Source organism: Leptodactylus fuscus, chromosome 2 (genome assembly GCF_031893055.1).
Source record: "Leptodactylus fuscus isolate aLepFus1 chromosome 2, aLepFus1.hap2, whole genome shotgun sequence".
NCBI classification, from domain to species: Eukaryota; Metazoa; Chordata; class Amphibia; order Anura; family Leptodactylidae; genus Leptodactylus; species Leptodactylus fuscus.
In genome coordinates this window covers 171,435,236-171,452,445 of record NC_134266.1, presented here as the reverse complement: position 1 = coordinate 171,452,445, position 17,210 = coordinate 171,435,236, and the positions used below count along the sequence as shown (strand labels likewise).

General features: G+C 41.4%; 1 protein-coding gene across 2 annotated transcripts in view; it reads right to left on the bottom strand.

The window, feature by feature from the left end:
* Positions 1-15,575: 15,575 nt before the first annotated feature.
* Positions 15,576-17,210, bottom strand: part of TBC1D8 (TBC1 domain family member 8) — a 72,882-nt gene continuing 71,247 nt past the window's right edge. For both annotated transcript variants that reach the window (XM_075265102.1, XM_075265103.1), the window contains exon 21: positions 15,576-16,570. In XM_075265102.1, the coding sequence (XP_075121203.1) occupies positions 16,142-16,570 (429 nt within the window). In that variant the 3' untranslated portion in view covers positions 15,576-16,141. The remainder of the gene's footprint in view (positions 16,571-17,210) is intronic.

Genomic DNA, 17,210 nt, shown 5'->3' with positions numbered 1-17,210 from the left:
TTCGTAGTAACGAATAGCATTTTCCTAAAATGGTTTGCTGTACATGATAGAACATGGGGCAAAGAACTCTGGGAACGCGGGATCACCCACAATGTCATGCGTGCATCCAATGAGCAGCTAGCCGGCCCTGATTGGCTGCAGACATGGCATTTTGGTAGAGGCTAAATACTATACTCAGTAAGGACCTTTTGCCATCAGCCGGTCACATGACATTCTCTTGTCGTGTGACTGGGAGGACATGTCTACTTGTAAGAAGGTCACAGTGGAGGAATATGGAGAGATGTGGGGTGCAGGGTGTAGTGTGGGGAGGAAAAATGTGGGGTACACAGTGGACTGTGGGAGGGAGAGATGTGGGGTGCATCTCTCTTTCAAACAAAAGTGTAACCATGCCCATATTATTAATAGAATGAACGGTGAACTGTGGGTGGGAGTGTTGGGGTGCATGGTGAACTTGGGGGTAGTGTGGGGGTGGGGATTTAGAGCTGTATTACTATAGGGAATGGCAAGCTATAGTCAAGGTTTGGTGAATTTGGCAAGCTGTGGCCCTGTGGGGCTGAGCTGTAGGGGATAGCGATCTTGATACCTTTGTGAGATGTTTTACTATGGGGGACCTAGTGAGACACTGAGGCTGGATACTTTGTGCTAGGCCATGTTGCTATGGTAACTTGTAAATCATTGGGCAATGTGGCCTCCTTAGCAGATACACCGCTATACAAATAAGAAATAGCTGGGGGGGGGGGGGGTAACACGATTCACCGCAAATTAATTTGGATTGAATTGAATCTTTTTGAAAAATTTGCTGATCTCTAGTTACAATGCACAACAGAGCGATACTGACATCACAAACCACAGGCTACTGGTGAACTTTAACTGCTCTATTTTACTTTCAAACAAAAGTGTAACCATGCCCATATTATTAATAGAATAGAAAGAAGAAGAGTTATTGTTCAGCACTGACACATGATCACCCCATTGGTTGTATCTCTAGGATGAGTATTTGCCTCAAAAAGGAAGCATACAAATCATTTTACAAAAATAAAATCATATGATATGAGTCAACCATAGTAATGGACTGAAAATATAGATACGGTAATGGGAGTTGGCCTTAGTGTTCTTTAATGCAAGAAGGCACAACTATGGAATGTTAGGTTTTGCACGTTTACTTGAACTTCTTTCACATTACATTTCTTATGCCATTCTTAATTCATTCTCCAACAAGCACAAGATTTACCAGAATTACTAAGGGTGTGTTCTCAAATGTACGGCTGAGGTATCAACTTCCAGCATGGTACACACAATCCGGAAGGAAACTGACGACAGAACAGATCCCTTAGTTTTCTATGTGATTGACTATGGGTCAAGAGGTATCAGTTCTAGCGCCATATGGCTACCTGCAGTGTTTTTCATCTGACTCCTTTAATAGTTCTTCAGCTCCAGATGTACGCTACACAATCTATGTACACTAGTGAAGCCGGGAATTGCCATTTTCACTACTGTACCCAAACAAGGGTTGTTCTCCCAGCAGTGAATGTTCCTCCCAACCGCTGTTAATGTAAGTTATGTATGAGGAGCACTAATGGAGAATTATACTGTGCAGGGGACTAATGGAGAATGGGGGTGAGGGGATACTTAGGAGAATACTGAGAAGGCACAATAATAGGGCATTATATTGTGTGGGGTACAAAGTATAATGCTCATTAATGCCCCCACTTACAGTATAATGCTCCTTAGATCCTCCTGCACAGTGTATTGCCATGATAGTGCCCCCTGCACAGCATACTGCCACACCAGTTGCCCTTGCACAGTATACTGCCACGCTAGTTGCCCTTGCACAGTATAATGCCACATTAGTGCCCCTGCACGATATAATGCCATGTTAGGGCCCCATGCAGAGTATAATGCTACGTTAGTGCTCTCACACAGAATAATGCCATGTTAGTCATCCCCTGCTTACTCCTAATTTTTCTTGTCTAAACCTGGGGTGCATTTTATAGTCAGATGTGTCTTTTCGCCTGAAAAATATCATAAATACTGGACTTGTTCAACTCAGTCTTTTACTTAATGGCGGGCCACGATCCCATCATGCCTCATGGACAATCATGATAAAGATTGATGAGAACTGATATCAACTTATGGTTTAGGAATACAAATTTGTTAAAAAGCCTAATGACAACTGACACATTCTTGCATCAGTTGTAATGACTAAAGGACAAAAAAAATTGTACTGATACAACTGACACTAGGCTCACACCTTAAAAAAGTGGTTACCAGCAGAAACCTAGGGACCTCATAGACTATAATGGGGTCCAACAGTTTTCTGCTCAAATAGGTGTGAACCTAGCCTGATATATGTGAATGTTCCCTAAGAGGATCTGGCCTCTAAATAATCCCTGCAAATGTCGATGCAACTGAATTCAAATCCATGTATGATATAAATCATGCCAAATTTCTCTACACCAGTCTGACTGATTTCCCACTCTCCATCCATTTTCTAAAAATAAGTAGGGTGTGGGGAGCAGGAGCTGAGATGCACCATTGTGAAATAAAAAGCCAAAAGGTTTAATAAATCTGGGTAAATGTCTTTTAACCACAGATTTTATACACCTGTATTGCAGAAGTTATTGCATGTATTGGTTGAACAATATTCCCCAAGAAAAATCTACCTTTAGATACAGTGTTGGCCAAAAGTATTGGCACCCCTGCAATTCTGTCAGATAATACTCATTTTCTTCCAGAAAATGATTGCAATCACAAATTCTTTGGTATTTTTATCTTCATTTAATTTGTCTTCAATGGAAAACCACAAAAAGAATTGTCAAAAAACCAAATTGGATATAATTCCACAGCAAACATAAAAAAGGGGGTGGACAAAAGTATTGGCACTGTTTGAAAAATCATGTGATGCTTCTCTAATTTGTGTAATTATCAGCACCTGTTACTTACCTGAGGCACCTAACAGGTGGTGGCAATAACTAAATCACACTTGCAGCCAGTTGAAATGGAATAAAGTTGAATCAACCTCTGTCCTGTGTCCTTGTGTGTACCACATTGAGCATGGAGAAAAGAAAGAAGACCAAAGAACTGTCTGAGGACTTGAGAAGCAAAATTGTGAGGAAGCATGAGCAATCTCAAGGCTACAAGTCCATCTCCAAAGACCTGAATGTTCCTGTGTCTACCGTGTGCAGTGTCATCAAGAAGTTTAAAGCCCATGGCACTGTGGCTAACCTCCCTAGATGTGAACGGAAAAGAAAAATTGAAGATAGATTTCAACGCAAGATTGTGCGGATGGTGGATAAAGAACTTCGACTAACATCCAAACAAGTTTAAGCTGCCCTGCAGTCAGAGGGTACGACAGTGTCAACCCATACTATCCGTCGGCGTCTGAATGAAAAGGGACTGTATGGTAGGATACCCAGGAAGACCCCACTTCTTACCCAGAGACATAAAAAAAAGCCGGGCTGGAGTTTGCCAAAACTTACCTGAGAAAGCCAAAAACGTTTTGGAAGAATGTTCTCTGGTCAGATGAGACAAAAGTAGAGCTTTTTGGGAAAAGGCATCAACATAGAGTTTACAGGAAAAAAAAAAAAAGAGGCCTTCAAAGAAAAGAACACGGTCCCTACAGTCAAACATGGCGGAGGTTCCCTGATGTTTTGGGGTTGCTTTGCTGCCTCTGGCACTGGACTGCTTGACCGTGTGCATGGCATTATGAAGACTGAAGACTACCAACAAATTTTGCAGCATAATGTAGGGCCCAGTGTGAGAAAGCTGGGTCTCCCTCAGAGGTCATGGGTCTTCCAGCAGGACAATGACCCAAAACACACTTCAAAAAGCACTAGAAAATGGTTTGAGAGAAAGCACTGGAGACTTCTAAAGTGGCCAACAATGAGTCCAGACCTGAAACCCATAGAACACCTGTGGAGAGATCTCTTGATGGCAGTTTGGAGAAGGCCCCCTTCACATCTCAGGGACCTGGAGCAGTTTGCCAAAGAAGAATGGTCTAAAATTCCTGCAGAGCATTGTAAGAAACTCATTGATGGTTACTGGAAGCGGTTGTTCGCAGTTATTTTGTCTAAAGGTTGTGCTACCAAGTTTTAGGCTGAGGGTGCCAATACTTTTGTCCGGCCCATTTTTGGAGTTTTGTGTAAAATGATCAATGATTTGATTTTTTTTTTTTTCATTCTCTTTTGTGTTTTTTCATTGGAAGCAAAATAAATGAAGATATTAATACCAAATAGTTTGTGCTTGCAATCATTTTCTGGAAGAACATGAGTATTATCTGACAGAATTGCAGGGGTCCAATACTTTTGGCCAACACTGCATATGACTGTATTAATATCATACACAGTACATATAGGGTCAGTGCACACAGAGTTTTTTAGCGCTGATTTTGATGCTGATTCTGCTTCAAAATCAGCCTCCAAAAAAAGCCTTCCAAAACAACTCTATTGGGAGGCTTTTTTGGGGGCGGAGTCAGCATCAAAATCAGCCCCAAAAAGCTCTGTGTGCCCTAACCCTTAAAGTACAATAAATCAGGGCACTACCATACTTTAGGAAACAGACAACTACCTACTAGCCATGATCATGGACTGTGGCCTATAAATTAGGACAAAGATTTGATCTGTGCCAGCCTCATTTGTGCTTGATATTATATGTTGTATAGTATAAACGGTGTCATGAATGTCCTAGTATGACTGCAACCCAGCACAAGAATCAGAACCAATTTTTAAATATATCTGTATTATTAGCACTTGGCTTTGGGTCAGAGATATTTGGCAATATTGTCAGCACTGAAGAACAGGATTTCAACCGTCCTACAAATGATTTCTAACAAGCATAATATATAATGTACAATTGTGGGAAAAACATGCTTCTTCAATTCTATGTTTTGTCTATCAAGGTCTAAATAACAATTGTGGGTTCTCAACATTTAAGTTTTTACTCAAAAGTGAACCAACCTTCAGAGATCAGGAATGTTAACATAAGTATATATTTAATTCAGTACCATGGCTACCTTGTGAGAAGAACTTGATTTTTTTGTAGGAGTTTGTCAGTATCTGATGTGGTTTTGGAAAAATATGTGCCCATTTCTCTTTACAACATTGCTTGATGGTTAACCTATCTGTGTAAAACAGTATAAACCTACAACACGGATTTGAGCAACTTCTCGTACTTTAATGTACAGTTACATTAGAAACTCTGAAGTTTGCCCGCGCCTTCAGGCTAAAGCAACTGAGATCGGAACTAACCACGATCTAGGCCAAATACTGTATTTTTCAGACAAAAAAGATGTGTCTGACTATAAGACAGTTGTCTCATAGGGATTGTACAGATATAGAAAACATTTTTTTTCTTCCTCTCAGGAAGTTACTACACGTCCGTTGGTTACATGGCAGTGCTACAGCTCAGTACCTTTAAAATGAATGAAACTGAACAGCAGCATAGTCATGTGACCAATGGACATGATGTCACTTCCTGAGAAAAAGAAATCAGCCATGTTTTCTAATCCTGAAAAACCCTATTAGGGCTCGTTCACACGTGGGGCGGGTTTTGACACCGAGAGAGACGCGGTGAGCCGCGTCACTCTCGGGTCAAGACCCGCCTGCCACTACCATCGCGGTCGCGGCTTTCCCCTCCGCAGCCGGCTCAAATGAATGAGCCGACATCAGAGCTGCTGATAGCGGAAAAAAAAGCTAGTGGTCTCCATAGACCACCATTGAAAGGGGCGGATTATGACGTGGATTCCGCTGTCAAAATCCGCCCCTTTAGCCCCGTGTGAACTAGCCCTTAAGCATCTATTCAGTAGGGTCTGGCATTCCTGGACCTGCTGACTCTGGAGTAAAAGACAAAGGAACTTTTTAGGACGGTTTTAGGAAGGTTGCTAAAAACTGTGTCACAGATTCACTGCATGTAAATAACAGGGATACAAGGAGTCTTAAGTAAAATAGAATTGAGAAAAAGTTGCACAAGGAAACAATGAGGATCTAGCACTGCATTGGATATATTTGCAGATAATTTTTGGAAGCTGGATAACTCCATGAAGATATCACCTGCAGTATATGTAACGTGGTAACACATTTTCTGTTTTGAAGCTATAGATTTTTCCAATGTTTCCTTTCTCTCGATTACTGTGTACTTCCATCATATAAAGACAACATGTGAAACATCCTTCATTATGCATTATTTGGTAACACATTCTCAGTGTTGCATTACAGATTACTTCAGTATGCTTGAAGTTTCCATTCCTATAGTTGTTTAGTGTACACTTTCATCATAAAAGGAGAGTATGAAGATTGCTCTAAAGGTCACAAGGTGAAACTTAAAGCAGTTTACCCATGAATACAACACATTTCCTCAAAGACATGATGTGCATTGGCAAAGTATAATGAAAGTGTGTGCCATCTCCTCTGTATGTTCCAACTAAGGCTAGGTTCACATCTGTGCTCGGTGAACGCTTGGGGATTCTGTTCCCCATACCACTTTAAAATTGCAGACAGAAAAGTCCTGCAAGCCACACTTTTCTCTCTGCATTTTTCAGGAGGAAGCTGGGAGAAAACCTGACAGACCCCATTATAGTTATATTTTCCATGGGTAACCACTTTTTAAGCAGATTGGGTTTCTGTTTTTCAGCTTCCCAAGCAGACCCTAAGAAAGGAAAACCAAGCGCAGATATGAACCTAGAGTAACTTGAATCTTTCCTCACTGACTTCTTGTTGTCTAGCTCTGCTATATGGGTTCTGCTTGGTGCAGAAGATCTGATACTTCACATTACTATACTCTCCCTGATCACTGCTCAAGTTACAATTTCTACTTTAAGGGAGCCTTCACACGGAGTAAACGCGCGTGTATTTTTGCAAAACACGTGTAAAAAATATAATTGAAGTCAAAGAGAGTCTTATTTTTACACATGTATTTTGCAAAAATACACACGCGTTTACTCCGTGTGTAGGCTCCATAATGTTTGTTTTATTACAGTTTAGCTTATTGTCAAAAAGGTGGAAGCTTATTCTTGACTTTGATACAGAATAACCTCAAAAGAATTGTCCCATGACTACATTTTTTTTAATTTTTCTCTGCTATAACAGGCAAAACATCATTTTTTAGTTGGTATTATTTAAGATTAGTAACGACTTCTCACCAGCACATTAGGGCACATTAGGTGGGGAATAGTCGGGGCACCATAAACAAGTCTGTAACAGCAAAATTTAGATTCTAGACACGGGGGCATTTTTTTTTATGTTTTTATTTGGGAGATCCTCTTTAAATCGTATTAAAAATTTATACATTTAGTTGTAATAAATTTGGGTCACTTTCTTGAATTTTTTTATAGTTTGACAATAAAGTGTCCTTTTGTCTTGATCAATATTAAAGAAGCTTATGTAGTTACACACAGTGATATCATGGAATAAATGTTAGCGTGTTAACGTCAAAGAAGAGTTAACAATTAGGAAGTGACAAGTGTCTTTTGTAACTGTAGTCATAGTTACGCACTGAAAATTGCACAAGTTGTCACAATGACTAAGCTAAGGACACCTCCCCCGTTGTCTGCGAATTACTTCCCCCTTATTCAGCTCATTGACTGGGAAGTTTTCACCAGACTCCACCTCCTTCTTTACCTAATGATTTCATTACTTATGTGACATCAGTGTCCTTGTATACAGACAGAATGAGAATGAAAGGGTTTTTTATTTTTAACAAAAATATTTAGCTAACGTGGGAAATTTTATAGAACATGCAGTATCTATCTGTTAGAGGGCTCCAACAATTTTTAGTACTGACTCCAGTGCATCTGACCCCCACCGTTCCTGAGTTAGAACTTAGGCTCTGTATTGTCAATTGGGCAGTGTCAGAGAGGAGCAGGAAAGGGGTGTGATTCAGAGCTCCAATCAGAGGCAGCCGGTGTCAGAGCTCGGATCACACCCCTTGTCTGCTCCTGTCTGGCACCGCCCACCTGACAGTGTGGAACCTAAAGAGCAGACTTTGGCGGATAGAGAATAAAATCCATTTGTGCTAGAATCAGTGGAGATAACTTATTAAATGACGCATAGAGAAGGACCTGGTGGAGGTTGTGAATAGTCCTCTTTTAACTTTCCTGGCACTGATGCTTCCTACCAGTCTCTGTTTACTCGACTGCGGCAATTATATGCTACCCACATGTCTCCATTGCAGTCAATCACTAGTTTGAGAAATCTAGGATATCCATACCTCTCAATCATCCTGGATTCAGCTGGACATTCTTGGATTTTGGGTGCTCTCCCCTGATAGAGCACAAAGAAAGAGAAATATACAAGGCAAGATGAAGTTTGATCACGAGTGATGAGAAGCTGGATTGTAGGGATATGAGAGAAAGAGATACATGAAAGAAGCCTGGAGAGCAGGGTCTAGGCCACATAGCAAAACTGACTTACCCTCCCCAAATCGCCCCCTTTCCTGGCCCCCACACAGTATAACGCCCCATTTACACACAATATATCGTCCCATAGCAGCCCCTCCACACAGTATAATGTCCCATAGTCGCCACTCTTCACAGTATAATGTCAGAGGCAGACCCTCCACAATAATGTTGCATTCACCCCGATACAGTATAATGTACCACAGTGGCTACTTCACACAGTATTATGCCCCATTGTAACCCTAATGGTGTTCATTGCAAAAGCTTCAAACATTTCAAATTCAGTATAACCCAAAATTTTTGGAGAACACAACCCATGAACTATTAATATACATTGGAGTCTTTTCAGACCCCACACTATAAAGATCAGAGACCAAGGGGAGGTAACAAACATAAAAACCAGTTTTACCTCTCCTGTGCTGCGCTGTGACTTGCTGCTTAGCCTTAGGCTGGGTTCACACGGGAGTTTTTTGGTCCGGATTTTCACGCGGATTCCATGCCTCCCATTCACTTCTTGCTCGCGGAAAAAAGAAGCGACATGCCCTTTCTCCAGGCGGATTCCGTGGCTGAATCAGACGCAGACATCCACCTTGTGACAATCACAATTCATTTGGGCCTAATCCGAGGCGGAAACTGCGACTGCATGCCGGTGCACTGTATGCACTGCACAGCATTCAGTCGCGGCTAGCCATTTTTTGGACTGGATTCTGAGGCGGCCTCCGGCCTTATAGTGAGATGCACAGATGATAAGAATTAGGCTTGACAGCGAGACATAGCTAAAAAAAACACTGTGGAAAAAAAATAGCAGTGACTCACATTGTTTTTTTTTCCCCACATTATTTTATATTGAGCCTTTGATGCCTATTCTAATTTATCTCAACTTCTCTGGCTTCACTGAAGAAGTGCCAGCGATGGGAGTACAGCCAAATTACACCGCCTTGACAGGTTCACTTTAACCTGTTGCAGCCAATTTCGATTTGTTTGAAGAACAAACTGTACTTCATAATGGGGCCATTTAATATTCCATATGATGTATTGGGAAGCCGGAAAAAATTCAAAATGTGGTGGAATTACAGAGAAATTGTTTGCGCAAAACTTTCTTAGGGGTTTTGTTTCTACAGCGTTCTTTGTGTCCAAAGTGACATGTTACCTATACTCTGTGGGTCATTATGATTTATATAGGCATGTTCTAACTCCTGACAAAAAACTCAGACCTTTGAAACAAGGTTGTTATTTTTTTATGTATATGAGGCTGTGTTAGCCTATGGTCAGACTTGTGTTGTGATCTTTCAGGGATTCTATCCCCCAATCCGTTTGAAATAAGGACTTTTCTCTCTGCATTTTTCAGGCGGGAACCCCCCATTATACTCTATACTTCCCGCAGGTAACCTAGTGTAAGGTGTCTTTTTGTTTAGGGCAGTGGTTCTCAACCTTTCTAATGTCGTGACCCCGCAATACAGTTTCTCATATTGCGGTGACCCCAAACCAAAAAATAATTTTGGTGGCTACTTCATAACTGTAATTTTGCTACAGTTATGATTCGGAATGTAAATACCGAATATGCATTATGTATTCTCATTGCTACAAATTAAACATAATTTAAACATAGTGATTAATCACAAAAACAATATTTAATTATATACCCCCCCACTATATTATATGCTCCTCAGAACGCCCCCCCCCACCCCACTGTATTATAAGCTCCTCAGTACCCCCCACTGTATTATATGCTCCTCAGTACACCCCCACCCCACTGTATTATATGCTCCTCAGTACACCCCCCACCCCACCGTATTACTGTATATGCTCCTCAGTACACCCCCACCCCACTGTATTATATGCTCCTCATTATGACCCCACCCCACTGTATTATATGCTCCTCAGTTCCCCCCTACACTGTATTATATGCTCCTCAGTACATCCCCACCCCACTGTATTATATGCTCCTCAGTACAGCCCCCACCCCACTGTATTATATGCTCCTCAGTACACCCTCCACCCCACTGTATTATATGCCCCTCAATTCAACCCTCCACCCCACTGTATTATATGCCCCTCATTATGACCCCACCCCACTGTATTATATGCTCCTCAGTTCAACCCTCCACCCCACTGTATTATATGCTCCTTAGTACACCCCACTGTATTATATGCTCCTCATTATGACCCCACTGTATTATATGCTCCTCAGTTCCCCCCACACTGTATTATATGCTCCTCAGTACAACCCCCACTGTATTATATGCTCCTCAGTACACCCCCCACCCCACTGTATTATATGCTCCTCAGTTCAACCCTCCACCCCACTGTATTATATGCTCCTCAGTACCCCCCACTGTATTATATGCTCCTCAGCACCCCCCCCCCCACCCCACTGTATTATATGCTCCTCATTATGACCCCACCCCACTGTATTATATGCTCCTCAGTTCCCCCCCACACTGTATTATATGCTCCTCAGTACACCCCCCACCCCACTGTATTATATGCTCCTCAGTTCCCCCCCACACTGTATTATATGCTCCTCAGTACACCCCCCACCCCACTGTATTATATGCTCCTCAGTACACCCCCCACCCCACTGTATTATATGCTCCTCAGTTCAACCCTCCACCCCACTGTATTATATGCTCCTCAGTACCCCCCACTGTATTATATGCTCCTCAGTACACCCCCACCCCACTGTATTATATGCTCCTCATTATGACCCCACCCCACTTTATTATACTGTATGCTCCTCAGTTCACCCCACACTGTATTATATGCTCCTCAGTACACCCCCCACCCCACTGTATTATATGCTCATTATGACCCCACCGTATTATATGCTCCTCAGTACACCCCCCACCCCACTGTATTATATGCTCCTCAGTACACCCCCCACCCCACTGTATTATATGCTCCTCAGTACACCCCCCCACCCCACAATATTATATGCTCCTCAGTTCAACCCTCCACCCCACTGTATTATATGCTCCTCAGTACCCCCCACTGTATTATATGCTCCTCAGTACACCCCCCCCCCCCACTGTATTATATACTCCTCAGTACAATAAATACACACAATCACACACTCAATTATACTTACCCATGAAGAGTGTCCTCCTTCAGACTGCAAGCGCGATGACATAATCGCGCCTGCGTCGGGGCAGAGGCCACTCTCTGCAGTCAGTGTAGGCCGCACAACCGTGGCCTACACTGACCGCTTTCAGTTTTATGTGCATTTTGCACATACAACTGAAAGCAGTGATCCGCTCACTATCAGGAAATCAGATTCCCCGTTAGAGAGCGATCCAGGCGATGGCGCGTGGGCCAAATAAATGTCCTCAGCGGGCTGCACGTGGTCCGCGGGTCGTAGTTTGAGGACCCCTGGGCTAAAGCAATCGGAAATATGTATTTTCCAATGGCTTTAGACGACCCCTGTGTTTTGGTCGTTCGACCCCCGCCGTCGCGACCCACAGGTTGAGAACTGCTGGTTTAGGGGAATGTCTGATGTTAGGAAGATGAAAATACAGCAGTTTGGCATTTTTGATTCCCAGTCTCCCCAAAATTGCCACACATTTAAAAATTAAAAAGGTTAATGCTGATGTGGCTTAAAGGGGGTGTCTCTGGAAGAGAACAACCCGTCTGTCTGTCCTTTTCAGCAACTATTGTCTAAATGTGGTCCGTACATGATTTAAAGGGTTTGCTTCAAAGTACCATACTTGCAGATTAGCTACAGGCAATATAATTCAGCCGCCTTTCACACCAGACGTTTACTTTGTGTATTGTAGATTAATTCTGGTTTTCTCTAGCATGTTTTTACATATATAATGTTTGAACACTCGTGTCCATCCATGTCAGATTGTGGTATTTTCAGCTTGACTTTTTGCGTTATTGTAGAGAGGAACCAGACAAGGTTTTATTAATCTGCAGCTCACCCAGATGTCTAGCAGGTCTCTCTCATCAGAATGCTTGTTTCACTTTCTAAAGTCGCTGATTGGCAGCAGTGAATGGTAAATATGTCCACACATTGGGGACAAGTAGAGCCTAACATTGCTTAAAGCGATTGTTCAGGAATTTCAAAAGTCAGGGAGTAGGCTGTGGCAGGAGAAACTTAAAAAGAAAAAATACTCGCCTGTTGCTGCCACCACCACTGTCTCTGCACAAGTCATGCGGAGAGAAAAGTAGTTCATGAAGTACTTTTTTCTCCACATGACTCGTGCCAACAGGATGCAGAAAACATACAGACCCCATTATAGTCTACGGGGGTCTGTGTGCTTTCATAAGTTCAGTGCTTGTCAATATGTTCCTTATTCCTTTCAGGGAGTCCCCCTGAACGGAATACCGAATGCAGATGTGAACCAGGCCTAATATGTATCAAATCTTTTAATAATAAAAAAAAACAGTTCAATATGTGCAGTATTTGCAGATATACAGTGTTGGCCAAAACTATTGGCACCACTGCAATTCTGTCAGATAATACTCATTTTTTTTCCAGAAAATGATTGCAATCACAAATTATTTGGTATTATCTTCATTTAATTTGTCTTCAATGGAAAACCACAAAAAGAATTGTCAAAAAGCCAAATTGGATATAATTCCACAGCAAACATAAAAAAGGGGGTGGACAAAAGTATTGGCACTGTTTGAAAAATCATGTGATGCTTCTCTAATTTGTGTAATTAACAGCACCTGTTACTTACCTGAGGCAACTAACAGGTGGTAGCAATAACTAAATCACACTTGCAATCAGTTGAAATGGATTAAAGTTGACTCAACCTCTGTCCTGTGTCCTTGTGTGTAACATATTGAGCATGGAGAAAAGAAAGAAGACCAAAGAACTGTCTGAGGACTTCAGAAGCAAAATTGTGAGGAAGCATGAGCAATCTCAAGGCTACAAGTCCATCTCCAAAGACCTGAATGTTCCTGTGTCTACGGTGCGCAGTGTCATCAAGAAGTTTAAAGCCCATGGCACTGTGGCTAACCTTCCTAGTTGTGGACGGAAAAGAAACATTGACGAGAGATTTCAACGCAAGATTGTGCGGATGGTGGATTAAGAACCTCGACTAACATCCAAACAAGGTTGCTTTGCTGCCTCTGGCACTGGACTGCTTGACCGTGTGCATGGCATTATGAAGACTGAAGACTACCAACAAATTTTGCAGCATAATGTAGGGCCCAGTGTGAGAAAGCTGGGTCTTCCTCAGAGGTCATGGGTCTTCCAGCAGGGCAATGACCCAAAACACACTTCAAAAAGCACTAGAAAATGGTTTGAGAGAAAGTACTGGAGACTTCTAAAATGGCCAGCAATGAGTCCAGACCTGAATCCCATAGAACACCTATGGAGAGATCTCTTGATGGCAGTTTGGAGAAGGCCCCCTTCAAATCTCAGGGACCTGGAGCAGTTTGCCAAAGAAGAATGGTCTAAAATTCCAGCAGAGCATTGTAAGAAACTCATTGATGGTTACCGGAAGCGGTTGTTCGCAGTTATTTTGTCTAAAGGTTGTACTACCAAGTATTAGGCTGAGGGTGCCAATACTTTTGTCCGACCCACTTTTGGAGTTTTGTGTAAAATGATCAATGATTTGACTTTTTTTTCATTCTCTTTTGTGTTTTTTCATTGCAAGCAAAATAAATGAAGATATTAATTCCAAAGAGTTTGTGCTTGCAATCATTTTCTGGAAGAACATGAATATTATCTGACAGAATTGCAGGGGTGCCAATAATTTTGGCCAACACTGTAACCAATAGAAGGACAGTAAATTCACTTTAGTTGACTTAAAGTTATATTATCCACCTTCATGTAACTTTGTGGAAAACATAAGCTGATGAAGCACATTTAGTCCCATCAAGTTGTTCCGCAACTACTTTCATCTCCTCCATAATTTGAGAGGAGGAAGGGGGGGGTTGTGAGGGAGAAAGTGAGAGAAGGGATCTAAGTGATCTGCAACGCATACTGGTAATTGTAGGCTAAGACAGCAGGAAGCTACCTATGTAAACAAATGCAGAGGATACCAGAAGCTCCCAGAGAAACCAAGAAATCCCTCAAAACACTGCTAAAGGTATTTGGGTGCACTTATGAACACATTAATAGCAATAACAATCCTTTTTAAAAAATATTTTTTTTTTTGCCAGGAATATTTTCAAAACTTGGCATGTTGGTTAGGGCATGGGTACAGAGATCTCAATGATCACGAAAATAAAGGCAGAAATGATTGCTTTGGTTTCCCTAAAAGAACAGAGTGACTCCCTGAACAGAATACCAAAAGCAGAGGTGAAGCAGGCCTTACTTTTTTGCTTGAGCTACACTTTTAGCAACCAATAGGTTTGTGTGTGTATATAATATTCATTTTCTATAAGAACTCCAAATTGAATCAAAATTGTACGAAGGTGCTTGCGTGTATAAAAGTCCTGAATTTGCAGTTTAATGCTGCAATATGCCAGGTGTCTACTAAAAAAAGTACCAAATGTCCAAATTCCTCTGGCAGCCAGAGAGGTTATGTTGAGGATTTAGATAGCCGTTTCCACCAGATACATATTTAAATTAAGTATTTAAAACATAACTGTCATTTGAGGATAAGCTGTTATATGTGTATACAAGGAGATACATTATTTCTGGTCATTATGATTTATACTCTGCAGTTTTTAATCCATGGTCATGGTTGATTGGGATTAGTTGTAATTGTCTAGAGTCTAGGCAGTAAAGGGTTTTTAAAGAATATGCCTCCAATTGCTAACTTAAAAAACAAAAAAACAAAAACCTGGATGTCTTATTCCCCTTGCCACCCTAAGTTCACAAAGTTTTTTAGTTTTTTGGTCAGGAAACTGACTCAAATTCCTTCTCCTAAAAATGCCTCGCCATAGGACTGTATGGTGAGGCTTTTTTGGAGGAGGAATTTAAGTCAATTTCCTGACCAAAAAACTCTGTGTGAAGGCTGCATGGCCAGTGTTTTGCTTTAGTGATTGTGACCTAGAAACAAGAGTGGGGAAAACACAGATATAAGGTATAATGGATAGGTTTACACTATTTCTGCATTTAACTTGCTGCTGGATTTGGCTTATATTCGCTGACTTTGGATTTTGCTGAGAAACTGCGAGATCTTTGATATACCACAATGTGTAAATGCACCTTTCAATAAAAAGCTGTAACATCACATTAAGCTTGAGTCATAATGTAAAAAAATGTTTATTGAAAAGTGCAGCTGTTCACAAACCAAGACAAAAAGCACAAAAGTCAGTCAAGTCGACATCTTAACTACATAAAAATTGTAATGCAAATTGAACAGAATAAAAGTTTCAATTTCCAGCATTGAAACATTATTATTAGTGCAAACACAAAACATAACTGAACTCACAAATACAAAGATTGGACAAATGACATAAACCCTGAACAAAATTCAACAATAAGAAATGTTTGGCATGCCTGTACTGGATATAAATGAGTTTTGGAAGTTGTGTAGGGATCTCATCTCCTAAGGATAGTTTCACAGATGTGACACATCTTAAGAACGAGATGTCATCCAGTGTGCTTTGGTAACTCAAGAATACATATTCAAGTCAGTGGTGTCTTGTCTCCTCTACCATGTTACCGTTTCCTTCTTATTCCATAAGACATACTTTAGTGTCATATCAACAAAAAATTCCTTGGTAATTTCCATTAGGTTGCTGGGACATCTATAGATATGGATATCTGGTGCTGTTCACACCTTATCAGTGAATTACCTTCACTCGCTGTCAGACTCTAAAATCCAGGAGACAGCAAGATATATGTTAGTACAACATAGGGGATTGCTGGCTAATTCCATTAGTCTTGAGGCTGTATGGATTCAGTTTAGCATTTTCTAGCTTTGGCTTCAGCTCCCACGGCTTCTCGAAAAAATTAACCAGTGACTGCTCTGTCAAGAGAGATGCCAGTATATGTTCCAGCGACACTACCCAGTCACTTTCAGGTAGTGGATGGGTTGGAGTACTGGTGGTCTCAGAGAACACACAGTCATGGTCTGAGGAGCAGGCACAATTTTCTGAATCTACAAATTCATCTGAAGCACTACCTGAGCTTATACTAATGCTGCGCTGTCCAACCTCTCCAATCTGAAGTAAAAGGGTTGTCACTGTAGCAATGGCTTGGTACAGATCATTTTCCTCTGGATCTTCATGAAATAAACTGTACAATGTTTTGCAGAACTGGATAAATTCCTTCTGAAATTTCAAATGTAAAATGTATATTAGCTTTATATTGAATATTAAACAGACATTTCACAATCTCAATGCATGCTCAAATGATAGTCCAGTCTTTACAGTGGCATGGAAAATGGGCAACTTCAGAGCTCAGTCTACAGTATTATTTAGTACAGATTCATGAACCCCCCATTGTACCTCTACGTGCCCCAGGTTTCCTACAATATTTTTTTGAATTCATCAATAATAGAGATGAGCGAACACTAAAATGTTCGAGGTTCGAAATTCGAATCGAACAGCCGCTCAATGTTCGTGTGTTCGAACGGGTTTCGAACCCCATTATAGTCTATGGGGAACAGATACTCGTTAAGGGGGAAACCCAAATCCGTGTCTGGAGGGTCACCAAGTCCACTATGACACCCCAGGAAATGATGCCAACACCTCTGGAATGACACTGTGACAGCAGGGGAAGCATGTCTGGGGGCATCTAACACACCAAAGACCCTCTATTACCCCAACATCACAGCCTAACAACTACACACTTTACACACTCAATACCACCTCTCTGACAGTAGGAAAACACCTTGAAACGTGTATTTGGCACTTGCAGTGAGGAGAGCTTGTCACCAGCAGTGAATTTGGCCCTTGTAGTAAGTTGAGG